Source organism: Coturnix japonica, chromosome 4 (genome assembly GCF_054131305.1).
Source record: "Coturnix japonica strain WE chromosome 4, WE-NBRP24, whole genome shotgun sequence".
NCBI classification, from domain to species: Eukaryota; Metazoa; Chordata; class Aves; order Galliformes; family Phasianidae; genus Coturnix; species Coturnix japonica.
The window spans coordinates 24,417,903-24,435,442 of record NC_140666.1 but is presented as its reverse complement, the minus strand read 5'-3'; the positions used below and the strand labels follow the sequence as shown (position 1 = coordinate 24,435,442).

General features: G+C 40.2%; 1 protein-coding gene across 5 annotated transcripts in view; it reads right to left on the bottom strand.

Annotated features, from left to right (window-relative positions):
• Positions 1-17,540, bottom strand: part of IL1RAPL2 (interleukin 1 receptor accessory protein like 2) — a 298,053-nt gene that overhangs the window by 125,437 nt on the left and 155,076 nt on the right. For all 5 annotated transcript variants that reach the window (XM_015860827.3, XM_032444395.2, XM_032444394.2 and 2 more), the window contains exons 4-5: positions 15,495-15,681; positions 10,415-10,568 (exon numbers count right to left, since the gene is read on the bottom strand). In XM_015860827.3, the coding sequence (XP_015716313.2) occupies positions 10,415-10,568; positions 15,495-15,681 (341 nt within the window). The remainder of the gene's footprint in view (positions 1-10,414; positions 10,569-15,494; positions 15,682-17,540) is intronic.

Genomic DNA, 17,540 nt, shown 5'->3' with positions numbered 1-17,540 from the left:
CACTTCACTGCATAGAGACATGTAGACATACATATATTCAGACTACAATATTCTCCTTCAAACATCTTCCCTAAATACAGTTGCTGAGGGCACCTGGAGGTTACAGAGCTGTCAGAGCCCTGGCAGGATCATACCTCCCTTGTTCCAGATGCACTTCTTTCCAATTTAGAAGAAAAAGAAGCATGTCAGTATCTTCTAGGGAAGTCATAAGGGTATATGTAGCTTATGGTAAATTGGTACCTTCCCTGTCAGAAACTATAGCCGCTAAAGGCCCAGGACAGGCAACTCAATTATCTACAACTGGATTGCTGATGTGGTGTGCTCTCCGCAACGCTGAATATCCAGCTGGTGCTTGGATTTAGTCCGCCCTGGTATAACAAGAGGCTTTTTATTATCTCAAGCCATCACGACATTATCTTAGATCAATTCCTGGCAGACATGTACCTGGTATACAAGAGAACAGGCTCTAGCCAAGATAAAATAAAATCAGAGACCACACAACAGAGACCACATCTACCCTTATGGGTAGAACCAGTCCTTTTGGTCCAGAGCTACGCTGTACCAGAAAAAAAACCAAAACCAAACCAAAACAAAACAAAAAACCAGAGAGGATAAGAACTTAATGCTGATTTACAAATTTACAACTATATTGTTCATTAATTTTACTGTTTGATCATTTTGATTTGCCATTCTGCACATTATCTTTCCTGGGCATTTTCAGAATACTTCAGCCCACAGGGCTTGTCATAAACAATACCTCTGAGAGCTTTTCATTCTAAGCTGAAGAACAAGATGAAAAGTTAAATCACTTACTGTTCCCTTCCCATTGGTTGCAAATTGATTTTATTTACTGAAACATGCTTGCATTGCAAAAGCCACTCAACACATATAGTAAATAAGTCAGCAGATGAACGAGTGTAACCAGTAGCAAGCATCCTTTGAAATAAACTGCAGCTATAAACACCTAAACACAAATTTAGCTGAACACTTCATTTTTCTCCTGCTTACAAGAGGTCAATCAATACTACCAAAGACAAAAAGTAGCTTGGTTGGTGCTGATAAAAATTAAGAATAAGTATTTCATGCTGCTCCACTGTATTAAAGGCAGCTAGGATACTTAACGCATCAAGCATGTTTTGATCTGTCCTTTCAACTTTAAAATTGCAGGCACAGAACAAACATCAGTGAGTTATTAGCTTCAGTCTTCTGGCGAGCATCATAAGAGTAACATCAGAGCCTGCAGCAATACCACAATTGTCAGATCTCATAAGCTAAACATGGTCTGGCCAACAGACACTGGAATAAGACACCTCTGAAAATCACTTAGGTGCAGCAAGAAATGGTGCTGACAATTCAGTAGTAGGCACTCTTCTTCCCACAGAAGAACTTCTCATCTCAGACATTCACCCACAACTGCTACACAGCATAAACCAGCTTTGAAAGGCACCAACATTATGCATAGAAAAAATAACCCCAATCTCCAGCTGAAGTTACTGCAGTTCACCTATTAGAATTCCTCCAGACATTTCAAAGGAACTACCAGTCTTTGCTTTCTGTGCTCACACTTAGGAGACAAAGCATTACTCCAGATTTGAAGTTTCTCTGGGAGGATGGGAGGGCAGCATTTCTAGTGGGTAAAGCAATCTGCTCGCTCATGTGTATCTGTTCTACCATTAGCAAAATGTTTTAGGGCAGTGCTGCTCTGTGTCTGTGCATCTTATTTGCCTATTTATTATTAATAAAGAAGAATGGGCACCCAGTCTACATTTTTGTGATGAAGGAAGCCTCCTTTATATGGAAATGAACAAATTTACCCCAGTGGTTGTACTTTACCTTGCTGCTGTGAGCAAAAACCCCACAATCCTATCATTTATACTATATCACCTCCGCTACTATAAGCAAAATGTGCTTTGAGAACATGGCTCAGCCTCTGCAAGAAAAAAAGGCTATTCTTAAAGGGGGAGCTCACACCTGACATTTACAGTATACAGTATGTGATTCAGCAAGCTACAGTTGCTGTGCACAACAACAAAGCGGTGAATAAATGAGCAATCGATCCTGAGTGTGGAAGCCTTGGCTGTCCTCATCAATAAATTCGAAATACCAAATAATCAATACTACAAACTACAGATTTAAGGCTGAAAACACCAGGTAATGTTCAAGAACATGTCAGAGAACTAGCGGGCATCTCAGGTCAATAAAATCTAATGCTATTTGCCATTCTAATTACTTTGCATGTTCACGAGCTAGGAAAGCAGTTTGTGAAGCTGTAAGGAAAGCACCAAGAGTACTGACACTATATATAATTCATAGGCTGCAGCATATTGCTACATTTCTCATTGTCCTTAGAACTTACAATTTCTCCAGGAAATATGGAGATACTTAATACTTAATGTTTATCTTCCAAAGTCATTTTTCAGGAGCCCAGTATTAACAGGTCACTCAGGTGGATGGGAAAGCCATCAATCTATCTGGATCATTTCAGGGACTGAAAATGAAGGCGCTTTTACCCTTGTGGATAGATGGCATTGTCACTTCATCAGTGACACAGTTCATACAGCTTGCACAGATGGGCTTGTGCATCCTTCAGACACTGTCCAGATCCCCAGTTGGCTGACTCCAATGAGGCACTCCTGAAAGCAGCACTTGTGTCAGTTTATCAGGGCCTTGCTGGGTGTCAGGTGAAAAGGAGATGTTAAAAGACAAAACATGATGGTGTGTATCACTTCTTACAGGAGAACAGACACCCACACCAAACTGGTACTTCGCTCTCACTTGAATTTGTTCATTGACTCTTTGAAGACAGAAATCCCTGCAAATTTATGTTGGAGTTATTGTGTGGTTGAACAAGGAGTGCTTTGAAAGAGGCAGAAAAATTGCTCAATTTTCCAAATGTGGCCAAAAGAAAATGTCCACATTTCTCTTTCTGGATCACAATCTGTTTTCCTGAGGTTGCTAGGAAAAATGAAAGTCACTACAGAAGTCACTGGCTATTAGGTGGGCTTTGACCACAGAAAAATGTTTAGATGTCCGCAGCTGCTAATGGGATGCTGCTAACAATCACATAACAACTCAGAATCAGAGCTTTAAGATAAATACTGCAAGAAACACAAATTAATATTTGCAAAACAAGGGCCTTGATAAATATTAATACAAATCACATAAAATATATCAAAAGAGAACTATTTTTTTGGCACTTCCTATATGTTGCTTTAAATAGGCTGTTATTTCTTCAATATTTTGAAGAACTCAGCTGTGAAATTCATTTCCTGGTCTTTTAATACTGCATTTGTCAGCACTTAACCCATTTCTGACTAGGTTCCTGTCAGGAAAAAAAAGGATTCCTTTAGATAATCAAAATACTATAAAGTTTAATTCATTGTTTTTATGAAAACTTAGCAAGGAAATGCTGAGAACAACATCTCCCACTAACAGACTATTGAAGTCTGGAACTCTCAGCAGAAACTCAACATGGATGGGTTTTTCTCTGCTCTTCACACTTAAGCAACTTCTTAAGCTATGTTTAATGAAAATCTGAAAATGCCAAAAGCTATTTTGCTTGGTTAATCACAGTATCTTACCTTGTGACACTTAGGAGAATAGTCTCTAAAGCCCAATGCAGAATGCAGGCAGACCTCAGGAATTCAGAGCAATCCCCCTCCTCCCCACAGCCCCTGCAGCCTGAGATACAGGCGCACATCTGCCAAGGAAACAGGATGCGAACATCTATCCCCCCTTTTTCTGTGTGCCTTTTGCACAGTCATTTGCAGTCTATATTATTGAGTAAGGGAGGGAGTTAGGACATAAAGATAAAAATACTTTGTTAAGTACAAAATTGGGTTGTTATGTAGAAAGCAACAACGGTCTGGCTGCACTCAAGCAGCTCCCTGTGAATTTATGAAGGGTAGAAGCCAGGCAAGTTGGGCCTTCATCTGGAAGCAGTCCATTTCCTGCCAGGAAAAAGTTTCAGATCAAGCACTCGCATGGGATACAACAGACACAGGCACCTTTGGCTCAGAGAAGAGAAGGCTGCCAAGTGCTGAGAGTGCAATGAACATTGTTCATGGAGGAGAAGAAAGGCTAAAGCTGCCAAGTCGGAAGACAAGGGAAAGCCTTGAAATGAAAGGCATGTTCCTGGGTCCAACAGCTGCAAAACCCTCAAAATCATTTTAGATGTTTTACAGGGTTCTGGTGAACCCACAGCATGAGAAGTATTTCATTTGGAGATCTGGAGCTGAAAAAGCTCTAGAGGGAGCACCTGTTTCCACAAAAAGGCAAACAGCTTCAAATGCAGTGTCACATCCCAGTCAGCACTGGCCATGTGAGTATGGGAGCAAACTCCAAGGCCAGGATAACTCCCACCATACATGTCACCACACTTTACTTTGGAGAGCTTTTACTCCCACTCATCAGGTAAATTCACGGGCTCATTGAAGGCTCTCCTTGAAAAATCTTCTACTTTGAGACAACTGGTATTCTGATCTATGTTTGAAAAGACAAATGCAAGACAGAGTTGCCAGCACTTCTCACCAGTATCAGTGCCCCAAAACAGCCATGAAAACAACCCTGCACTTCAAGCATCTCCTGAATCCCAGGGACTAGGCGAGATGCCCAGTGCTGTCAGTAATGAGAACCTGCATTTGCTGAAAATCCAGCCTTTTCAAGAGAAATTCCCCTGTGAATTATCAATTCCAAACATTTTCTGGACAGGAATGATCAAAATATCTAACTTAAGGAATGAAAGTCTCCAGGAATATACAACAGTAGCTGTATGTATTACAAAAAATTACATACAAATAAAATCACTTTACAAAACAACATCAAAAGTATAAAATCTTGCAAGATTTGTTATTTAAATTATTAAACAGAAATAGACGTTATTTCCACACAGGGCTCTATTTAGCACTCTAACATCTTATTCAACTGACGACATAGTAGTGTTAAAAACTGTTATTTCATCCCATGCCCAAAGAAAAGGCTCTGGAGCACAGACTATGAAGTGACAAGAGGAAGGTGATGGTGCACCCTCCTGCAGGAGCTGGAGGCTCTGCCCTCCCTGCACAGTGCAGTGCCAGGCAGAGATGTCAGAGTTACTTTGGGTACCAAAAGCAGTACAAATGTATTAACTGGCTCTGTTGAAAAGCTCCTTCCAAGTTCTTCACTTAGAAATCCCTGCAGACTGGAGCTCTGTGCAACAGGCACATCCTTAGTACTGTTCCTCTCTCTTCAAGTAACTCTGCTGAATATGTTCAGTTTATGCACTTTTACTCCTTAGCTACCTGCCTCTTTAACCTGTGTCTTATGTTGCCCCTGCTTTTATGTATATTCAATTCCCATCTGCACAACGATATTCGGAGCTCAGTGACCTTTTAGAGCTCAACTGGTGGTTTTTTCTTGGATAAGTAACTACTTAAGCAACACTGAGGCATTTCATAATTCACTGCAGATTTGCTGAACTGCTTGTGATAAAAGATAATGCTACTGGAATAGAATCATAATGACGTGGTTTTTTAAGCAAATAATATTACTCACATTTTACACCATAAAAGTAAATCCCATATAATATCACTCCAAAAGTGACACTTCAGTTCAAACAAACTTTTAACTTACTTTAATATCTTTTCTCTATGGCTTCTCTGCAAACCAACAGCAGCCAAAAGTGTTGTCAATCAACACGTCATTTCTGTGATTATGTTGATAATAGTTCCTCTGCTGTGAGCTGTTAAGGCTTAGGGTGAACATACAGACAGGTCTAGGTTAGTCACTGATCAGCACCCATTGGTCAGTGTGTTGTTATTTTCTGCCACAATGGATGTGAAATAGCATACCCAGTTTACACAGGGCTAAAAACACGCAGAGAGGGAACTGCCACAAAACACTGGATGTACTTTTAGGTCTTACTATCAGTTTCTTTGTGGTAGCTTCTCCCTGTCCATGGTGCGACCAGAGAGTATAACTAATTACTGGCAATTTTAAATCCAGTTCACCCCTTTGGTTTAACCATAGAAAATCACCATCAGTCGCCTGTGCTAAGTGAGTAGCCCTGAACACACTAAATAATCTAGCAACAGCAGCAGGCGTAATTTGAAAAGTGGGCAGTGTAATGAGATTGGAAAGAATTTAATTGAAAAACTATGAGCAAAGAACAAACTCAGGCAGAATCATTCAATTCATGAAGTCAGGTGGAATAATTTGTCATTTAGGACAGTCAAAACAAATATTGCCGTGCAAATGACTTTTAGGAACAGCCAGGCATTTTAGTGGCTTGAAAGAAGAAAATGATGGAGACGAAGATAGAGTAGGGCTCAGAAGAAACTCAGAGGTCTGCTGGACAAAATGGTTCAATGATTCCTGCATGTCAGGCCAATATATCACTGGCATTTTGTGAAATTGGGCAGACAGCCACCTTCTGCTGTCAAGTAAGACTTCACAAATCATACCAAGGCAAACTCCATCAGCAGTACAGTTGTCCATGCAAAAGCACAGCCCTGCCAGACAGCCTCACCTGCCAGGGGGTTCTGGGTTGTTCCAGGACACTGGGGCTCACTCCTTGCTCAGGAGGGCCTCCCTTTCCCTGGCCTTCTGCTTGCATCTGCTTACATCTCTTAAATACCTGTCCTGTCTCCTCATAGATTATTACTATGTTCTTTGTTTGTTTGTTTGTTTGTTTTTACCCCCCCCTCCCCCCCAATTTGGATGTGCTGTAATTGCTCTCTCAGTAGAGACAGACATTTTATTCACTTTTCAGGTTTTGATAGCCCTAGATCACAGGTGCTAAACTCACTTTTTTATCCACAACTAAAATACCAAAAAAGCAAAGAGAAAAAGTATATATGTATATATTTTTAAACAGACTGAAGAGTTACATGTTACTTACTAAGCGATAATGCTGTTGTCATGTTTATTCAGTGAAAAAGGCTGACAAGACTTGTTTCACATCTGTCTGCACAATATAGCAAAACCATGAATAACGAGCGATGAAAAAGCTGTTTTGTTGACAATCTATTATTCCTAAATGCACCCAAACAGCAAGATGTAGCCACTGCTTGTTAGTGCTGTATTGGAGCTCAACATCTTGTCCCTATAAATACTTTGTGTCTAAATATTTTTCAGATATATTTTAGGCTGCAAGACTTTTCTTTGCAACCCCAAAGAACGATATCGCTGTCTCCTATACCTCTAACCATCAAAGCCATACGAGGACACTGGTAGCTATGTCCAGTACTCCACTGGGCCTTTCTACAAATGACATTTCCCCTTTTTGATTTATGCTCCTTTTTCTCTACTGTTACAACTCAGACTCCTTTTTCTTTCTCAAAATAGCCAGACACTATGTTGTTGGGCTTTGGTTTTTATCTACAAGATGAGTGAACTTTTTCTTATAAACCATCTCACAGTTTTCTTACCAACTGTCTTCTTTGGGACCAATGACTTAGTCCCAAAGAAGGATAAAAACTCTAACTGAGCCACTGGGATCTTCCATTACTATCCTGGAGAGTACAAACATGGCAGGTCCAGTAACACGAGGAAAAGAATGCATGAGATTCTCTTCTATCACTCGTCTGCATGCAGTTCCCACAGAAGAGACACTTGCAACATACTTGCAGGCAGAGAAGACTTACAGTAAATAACTGTATTAACTTAACTTACTCATTTCAAGTAGTGTATGTTTTAGAGAATGTCTGGAAGGCCACAGGGAAACAAACCCAAGCTCCTCTCTATACATGGCAATGCAGCTCCACTTGCTCGAGAGAGCTGCAGGGTTGCCTGTTTCACTGTCAGAATAACTCTTCAATAACAATTTTAGGTTACCATGGCTGCTGGCAGTGGCTAATGGCATCTTGCTGCTCAAAATCCATATTGTTAGTGAAACTCAGGCAATTGTACTTTTACAAATGCCAATTCAGGCATGTTAATAAGTAACTGCAATAGAAACAGCATTAGAAAGTCCCTGCAGAGGAAAGAGCCTGTGAAATCAGCAGGCAAGATCCCTTTCTCCACATCTGCATTGCAAGCTAGCAGAGATAATTCTACCAAGGCTTTGCTGGTAAGCCTTCAGCAGTATTTATGAACAGTGATTTACACAGAGCAGCAGGTTCAGCAGCCTGAGCTCCGGTCCCACCCTGGCTCCTTCAGGTACAGCCATGTATTTTGATGAGAACTCAGTTTTCAGACAGGCAAATAATGGGGCCCAGCACACCATCAATTCCAGTACAAGACAGACATGGACATAATGGAACAAGTTCAGTGAAGGACTGCAAACATAATTAAGGAACTGGAGCATCTATCACACAAGAAGAGGCTGAAAGATCTGAGGTGGGTATACCCGCAAGAGAGAAGGCTCAGGGAAAACTGATCCATGAGCAGAAACACCTGGTGGGAAGGTGCAAAGAAGGTGGTGCCAGACTCCATCCAGCCACCTCAGAGTTGCCCACTGAAAGAAGGAGCAGGCACAGAAGCTGCTATATGATAAATTCTATTTAAACATAAGAAAAATCTTTAGAAATATTTTTCAAACAGGTTCCTGAACATGCCACACACCTACTCTCAGCCTGAGATCTCACCTGCCTCAAGACCCTCCACCTGATGTAGCCAGCCACATAACTCAAGTGACCCTCTGCAGTTTGCTTTCACATCCTGTTCCCCCAGTAAGATAAAACCACCCACATAAAACATTCACAAACCAGAAACAAGAGAAAGAAATTTTACAAAGCACCAAGCTCTATGATATTATGCTTACACAGTCCTGTGTATTACATTTGTAGCTCTTATCAGTATATATAGGTCATCACTAACATAAACTTCCTAGCCTGTTCTGCAGATAGAGAGAGATTCAACCAGCAAACACACAACATAAGACATGTCTCCCAAACACTTAAATCAGGAAGAAGTGTTTGGTTAAAAATCGCCTGTCTTTTCTAAACACAGAGATGACTTCTACTCTGCTGCTGTGCTTGTAATGATGAGTATGTAACACATAAACATTTGTGCTTTTATGAACTAGAGGAAATTTAATTTAATGTGAATTCCACACCAAATTACAAGCGGAACAGTCTCCTGGTTCTCAAGCATTGCACAAAGTAAAGAAAATATTTGCATATTTCATATTTACAATTTTAATAATCCATATCATATCATCTTCTTTATAGAATGAAAAACTTTAATACATACTACAGTTATTTTAGGACAAAGTCATTACATTGTGAAGAATTAACACATTGTTCATATGATGAAGAGAACACATCACTTCTTGCAAGGTCATGATGAGAGGCAGAGCAAGCTGTTATTTAATGAATATCCATCATCTGGAATTGAATTAGATGCATCTCATTTTCACTTAGTTCATACTCTGGTTGAAGACCAGCACGCTACCTAGGATAGCAACTACCCGCAAGGTAGGTATTATATATTCATTTGACAGGTCCAGGGTCAAGTAGGTCAAATCAATATTTCAGAGATCTGTCCACAGTCAAAAAAGGACAATAAAGAATCACATGATATATGAGTCTGGCACATGGGGAAAATAACTCATTTAAAACAAGGAACAATGATAAGAAAAGAAAAATGGATTTCATTCAAAATCGAGGGAAGAATTGTATTTCAAGAACACAGAAATACCATACAGACGAATTCAGTCTGATACCAAAGAGTAGATTTCTATTTGACACTGCTCTATGTAGGACCCTATTTTAATTTGAATGTCAGAGAAAAGACAAGAAAAGAAAAAAATAACCATTTGTTTATATGGTTGTGTGCAAAGGGTTGAAAAAAAAAACCAGCTATTTTCAGACACTTGCAGTGTTCCACAGACGCCAAAGGCAAACTAATAATTATAGATGTCACACTGCACAGTGGAATGGAAAGGAATCAGGAATATACGGATAGGCAATACCTTTACACTCATTCATTTTTGATACCTGACAAAAAGAAATGGAAAAGTACCATTCCATTAAGTAGACTACTACATGGACTCAGAAGCAAAATGTATAACCCCCCCGAGCAGCATATCCCTTTCCTCCTACAGTGTTCCTAACTTAATCTTAGGAATAGGTTGTGCCATGCTCTGCAGTAAAGAAAACATCTGGATGAGAGAAGCTGACCATCATAAATTAAGCCAAAGTTAAAAAGAAATAGGGAACAATAAATCAATGACTCAAGGCATCTCTTTTGGCTGTGTTTAATTCCAGGATAAACCTCAGCAGAAGTTTCTTTATGTAGCTTTACTTAAACTCTCCTCTATGTTAGTATTAAAGATGCAACTGGAATCAGAAGAGATTGTTTCTGAGATATGCTTGTTGGTTGGACTCCCTTCTACCAAATATTCACCAACATGTGAATATTGTTTTTATTTATTTTAAAACCTTTTTGTTTTGTTTTGTTTTGTTTTTAATTGCCATAAAACAAAGGTTCTTACCGGTAACCTTCAGTTCAACCGTTCTTCGTATAAGCTTGCCTTCAAACTTCAGTTCACAGGTATAATTTCCTCCATCTTCCTCCTGCACCTCTTGTATTAAAAGTGTATTTCCCTTCTGAATTACAATGCTTCTCCACATTTTTGGCTTACATTCCTGCAGAATAAAAATTCATTGCTAAAATTACCCAGCTTGTATGACATAGGACTGTGTTGTTTGATCAGATTTTCAGTATTATATACATAAGTAAACAACCATCTTGGCATATTTTGCAATTCAAATTTGAATATAATTTCAGAAACCATAGAGATCTGAAACTGGAATTAATTTGAAGACAGAAATTAAACAGAAATGCTTTTAAGGTTCAGTAATTCCCACTGTATACAATGTGCCATGTTTAATATCTGATGCTCTGAAGCAATGGTTAAGTATCTTCTCATTTTGTGATGGACAACTGCCAAGACATTTATTTTAAAATGGTCCATTAAAATACATCTCTGTTAGAAGGGAGTATAGGAAACATCTGTTAAGAGTCAGCCTGGAGACAAACTTCATGCAGTCACAGCCTCATTTACCATCAGAAGAAAAAGGAAGAACAGCAGCAGTTTTGTGAGTAAGATAATTCAAGAAACCCTATTTCCTTCTGGTCCTGTGTCTCCTCACTGGTTTCTCTCGCATCTAATGAGGTGTGAGCTCTGATTCAGCCTTTTCCTGTTACTGGGTTCTTTGTAGCATCACCCCCAAGTGTGTCATCTCATGGTGTATATGCTACTGACAGTCTGCAACTTTCATTGACTTTCCCAGCCAGACCTTAGATTTAGGTTGATTGCTATGCATTGTGGTCCTGCTGCAGTACTTCAGTCCTTCTGCATAGTGTGCAAGACACACAGTGCAAGGCACGGCTCTCCCTTTCCTAATGTACTATGATACTTGCAGCCAGATCTGTCCCCTTGCACCATAACAGTACTCACGACTGAATACCTCTTTGAATTCTCTGAACCAAACATAAGGGTACAATCCAATCATTTCAAAATGGTACCTTAAGATTATATTTTTATTGCCTCTTAGTAGCTTTAGCATTGAGACTGTAAACAAAATCATGCTTTAAAGTTCTCTGAAACACTGTGCTCTGATTAATTCTGCTGCCCGGAGTACACAAAGCAGCACAATTAGGACCCAAGTACCTTTAATACCATTTACTTCCTCTCTCTCAAGCTGCCAACAGAGAACAAGCTTTCAAAGCACAACTAACAACCTTGCAACACCATCAGCAGCAGACTCTGCAATTTCAGCAGCCTCACACTTTCAGAGATTTCTCCCCAACAGCCCATGTCTACGTCCCACTTTCGGTTTGCCTTCAACAGCGTTGTCAGACACACAGCAAACAAAATAGAACAAAGCTTTCTTTTAAGGAAACAAACAAGGAAACATAATGACGTGCAAATCTACTGTGTGACAGAAAAAGATCAAAATGACATAAATATGCCTTTATATTTTTTTCTCCTGAGACTCCATACATGCTCCAAATCCTCAATGTCAGAATTTAAATTAAAGGAGAATAACAAGGAGAAAAGTGAGACTGAGCTTCTGGCCTTGCACCTGGAGGCACCGAATCCTTTATCCTTATCTCTAACAGGTCAAGTTCAGTTACGGTACAGTCAAATAAAAAATACCTAAATCATGCAATTCCATTGCAGGTATCGGTGTTCATCCAATATACTGTTCTGCTAAGTCCTTAACCTTGTCTTGCATGGGAACTGCAGTTAACACTGCTGAATGAGATGATCTGAATCCAGATCCTATCTACCGTACTAAAAATCGGAGCTTATTTTTGTTGCTGCATGACACTGACACAGCTTGAGGTTTATGTGGGAAACAGATCAGAACAGGAAAATGCCATTAGAACCCTTCTGATCTGTACAGTTTTCAGACCTATTTACAAAGTGGAATGGAGTTGCATCAGCCACCTATTTGGAGTGACTAAATCTGAACGGTACCGGGCAAAGAACTCTGTTCAACCCTAATTTAGAAGGAATACAATTCCAGGAATACACACAGTACATGTATTTCAGACATGCATTCTTGCAGATTAGCACTGGAAGAGCCTGTCATAAATACGTTGCCAGTTTTATATTCTTTATTTTTAAAAGCACACAAGCAAAAAGACTAAAAAAATGCATTTTTATGTGCCAGATTATTTTTTTTCCCTGAAACTCTTCTTGCTGTTAAATCCCATTCATTCAATCATGCCTTCATACACACATCTGTTTAAAAACAACATCCTTATACTGCTTGTCAAAACAGTTCTAACGAGTCTAACGGAGCAGTGTGTATATCAGTGGCACTAACTGTGGAAATCTCTCCAAAGAAATATTTCACACAGTGTAATTCAAGCCAGAAGTGAAGTTCAAACTACTGTTAAAACAAGCCCTGATAGCAAATGTTTTATAATTCCTCATTGGGTGTGTATGCAGAAATCTATTCAAGCGTAATTATTTTAAGAGCGTATTTAAATTACAGTTAACTCCCTCTAAATTGATGCAATTATTGGCTCAGATTCATTAATCTCTCCATACAGAGAAGGCTTCTGGAAACCAGGAGAGCTCTGCACACCATGAGCTGTAGCATTACTGTCTTTGCTGACAGCAGTTCACCAGTCACAATCCAGATTCCCCAACCACCAGGGACTGATGGGTTCCCTCTACAAGGAGAGAAATTCACATTGAATTCTCTTTCCAGGTGACTTTAAAGGAGGAAACTTCAGAAATTCCTCATATTTACTTCCATCCTATTCTATTTTGGACAACTTTCACTCTCTCCTGGAAAATCTTTTCTAAATAGTTCAGCATAATGGAAAGCAATTCCCTCCCAACACCTCTGCAGCAGATTTACATGGGAAGATGGCTGATTATACCTTCAATCTACACATTAAATTCAACCACAAGTTAGAGGGTGATAAGCTGAAGAGCCACTACAAGATGTCTGGAAACAGATACCTTCTTCAGAAGATGAGGGTCATACTTTATACTGGAATATCACGTGACACTACTTCAGGGAGAAGGGACATATGCATTGTATAGCATGATCTAAAGTTCCAGATCACAATTCTTAGGGGTTACCCAAGTACTTTTCATACTGTTCTGAAATCTAAGTAATTATGGATTTTCTAGAAACTACAATTGTGTCTAGAAAGTCTAGAATGGGCAGACTTATAATAGCACCACAGCTCTGTCCAGAATGCTTTTCCAACATGTTGTTTCAGAAACATGTCTCAAGCGATAACACAACATAACTTTCTACATGACATTAATACTGACATTTTACATTACTGAGCTTCTTGACACAGGTCCAGATAATATAAGCGTTATCTAAGAACTGAAGTGATAGCACCTTAATGTTAATTATGAATAAGGAGTTGTATCTAGTAGGTTATTCCATTAATGTCTCTTTACATTATCAAGCCGGACTAAAGGCTGTCGACCTCAATTGCCTGTTAGCATCCAACCATATCAATTCACATCAATTTCACCATGGTGATGACTTGTCAGTCAGCTGTCATTCTCCAGCCGGGTGTCAAAAAAACCTGTCTGAGCAACCCAGGCAACATGTGTGACTATATGGACCAAACGCCCTTCCACTCCGGTTCTTGGACAGCATAAGAAGCAGCATCTCTTTGGTACCTTCTTTCTATCCAGATTTCAGATTTAACTGAACACAAATATTTTATGCATGCACAGCACTGAAGATATCCACCCATACGCTGAAAGAAATAGCTCAAATGGCTGAAAGAAAAATTTTGTTTATACTAACAGTGGGTTATGGCATGTTTTGTTACTATAAGCTTGAACATGTGAGATTTCTATAAAAAAATAGAAATAGATGACAACTTTCAAAATTGCTCTTTTCTGATGCATCCCACAAAGGAAGAAAAAAAATCTGCAGCTCTGCACATAACACTTCGTGTTATAAAAAAAAACAAACCAAACTTCAAAGAATGCTGCTAAGATTGCCAAATCAAGCACTGGAAATTTCGGACTTAACTGCTTTCTGTATTTCTGTCTCCATTACCTGAGCCAAGTTGGTCCAAAACTCATCATCCCTTTATCACTGCAATCCAAATTCTTTCCCACCAATCTCACCAAACATTTCCTCTTGTCCAAGTACTATTTCTTGTTCCCTCTGACTCCCATCTCTTTATTTCTCCCCATTGTTTCCTGCAGTTCCTCATACCTTTAGTAGTTTTGATGTATTACGTGAGGAACATGGTTTAGTCCCATGGTTTAGAGGAAATACTGGTGGTAGGTGGACGGCTGGACTGGATGATCTTGAAGATCTTTTCCAACCTTGGTGATTCTGTGGCTCTTTAACACTCAAGGGCTTTTCAAACACCAAATTCTGGTCCATATCCAGGCATTGAGTAAAATCTGCCAGGACCTTAGTAAGGACTTGATATCTGGCATCTGCATGGCAATCTGCATTTTAGTCATTCTCCTGTTCCCTTGCGGAGCTACAGTAACACATCATGCATGTATCTGCTGCTGAAAGTTCTGGGCAATACTTGAAAGGCCCTGGAGAAGGCACAGCCAGCAGTTACCTGCTGAGTAGTACAGGTTCCTAGCAAATCTCAGTTAAAATTAACAGACCTCAGTAAAATTACTCAATGAACCTCAGCAAAAGTACAAGTATCTCTGTGAAGTTACCCAGCAGACTTTGGTAAAACTTAACAGGCTTTGATGAAAGTACCCTACAGACTTCCTAATAATTAATTGGGTACCATCAGCTACGGAGACATCCCATCAGGGTGGAAACTGGCAAAGAGGCACATATTGTTCTGCTTTTAGAGAAACCACATAACCTTCAGAACAGAACACCCTCATTAATGCTGCTTTTTGTGGGTCAATAGTTATGCTGGGTAATTCGCCTGCAGTTTGGCACCGCTTCTGTAACAGTGGGAGAGTATCCTCCAGATCCAGTGAGAAACCAATGCAGGTTCAAAAATGGCCATCTCTAAGCCTCAGACTAGGAACAGTGGACGTTAGGTACAGTTTCATTACAATACCAATGACACAGTTACACAGTTACCTTGTACCATACAACATCTGGTTCTTGACCATCTGTTTTGTAATCCTCAATATCAGGACAGGAGATTGTCTTTCTTTTGGTAACTTCTGATTTTTCCAGATATCTGATCTTGCTGTTGAAGCACAGCCCAGATTCGTTCTCAGCTACCGTCAAGGACATGGACACCTTCATGCAATACGTTGAGTTTCTGCAGGGACAGAAAGATGTTGTCATTTACTTCACTCCTTTTTTTACTTCTTTTTTCTTTCCCTTTTACTATATTTCATCACAGCACGTTTCCTTGTTAAGCACTGATCTTCACAAACACTTCACAAACACCTCAGTGACACAGACAGTGGTCGTCATACTGTGCATTTTCAGTACATAGAAGACATGAAGGTTCACTTCTGGCTTACTATGAAGAACCTTGTAGAAATTTTGCTGGCAAGTAATTTACGCCAGCACAGCAGCTCTTTCACCTTCCAAGCCTATAAACACAGGAAACTATTGCCGCCTCAAACGTTGGTCAGGATGCACTTATTTATTGTTCTCATTTCCTGTACATGCCACAGGCACACCTCCTCTCTCACCTTCAGATTTCACTCTGGTATGTAGCACTTTACATTTGAGAAGGGTTAAGCAGCTGGTTCTGGATGTTAAACCACATCATGGAGATAATTCCTCCCTTTGAAGGAACTACTATGTAAATTCCCACTGTGTGTATTATCATGGTGGGCTGATCTCTGCTTGCTGCCAAACCCCACCCAGCTACTCTCCCACTCTCCTTCAGGTGGACAGGGAGCAGAAAAATCTCATGGGTTGAAATACAGAAGGGCAATACTGGCCTCACCTCACTGAGCCCACTGGGCACAGACACCCAGCACAGGCATAGAACAAGTCAGACTGGGTGCTTTCACTGGAACATTCTTGCCTTTAAATACTGAAAAATGCAATCCCTTAACAACTGAAACCATTGCTCACTCCATCACAAAATATTCCTGGGGATTAAATCTATGCAAGTGGATCATGAGTTCTCAGAGCTCAGTTTTTCTTAATATCAGGTCAGAGTAAACACGAACAACCAGCTCCCGTGCCTCACAATAATGGGGACAGGATTAAATTAAATTCCTTCCGACTCGCATCTTTAACAGAGTTATCAGATGCACAGCAAAAAAGATGTTTCTCACAGTGTTATTGTAAAGAATTTGCACTTTGCCCAGGATTGTTGCAAGCCACACTGTCAGCTTCTGGCCTTCATTAGGTGCGATGGCAAACAGAGTCCTTCAAAAGCCAACTACAAAGTACAAGCGACAATATAATGAGGCTCTTCCTCCCATCATACATCATTTTGTCACTTTAATTGACTACACCATAACCAAAAAGCCTGGAGTAAATCTGACATGCTGGGTGGTTACTGCCATCAAAGGGAGCTGAGGAGAGCTCCTGCAGAAGATATTACTGCTTTGCTGTCGCTTCTTCCATCACAGCTCTGCTGCAAACTTCAGCTGAGGCAATGGCACAGCAGACTAAAACTGCCCCACGCACCTGGAAAGGGATCTGTCAGTCAGACCTTGACACTAATGGTACCAGATGCCTACTCTCCAATGAGACTCATGACAGTGCTTTTAAGTAAAATGAACTAGAAAAATCCACCACGCTCCACAACAGATCTTTTCTCCGGCATTGTTTGAACAACGTGTCACCCTGTCAAGTCAGCCTATTATGGGAAGAAAACAGGTCTATGTAGGCTCTTCGTTACAGCTCTATGTTCCCCACTAAACAAGCGCTTACTGAACGCTGGGCAAATGGCATCTTTTCAAAGGCATGCCATGAGCAGTTGTTTGCAGAAGACAGTATCTGCACGGCAGATCAACAGGCAATCTTCTCAAACCTCCATCTTTCAGCATTGTTGCAGCTGGGCACTCAGCAGAACCCCTGACCCCAGTGTCTGACAGCAGGACTTCCCTTGGGGCCCTCAGCCATGCTGGGCATGGCTGCTCCTCTCACTTTTAAGAGGGAAACTCAAGCACAAAGAGACACCTGGAGTTCAGGACAAGTCACAACGAT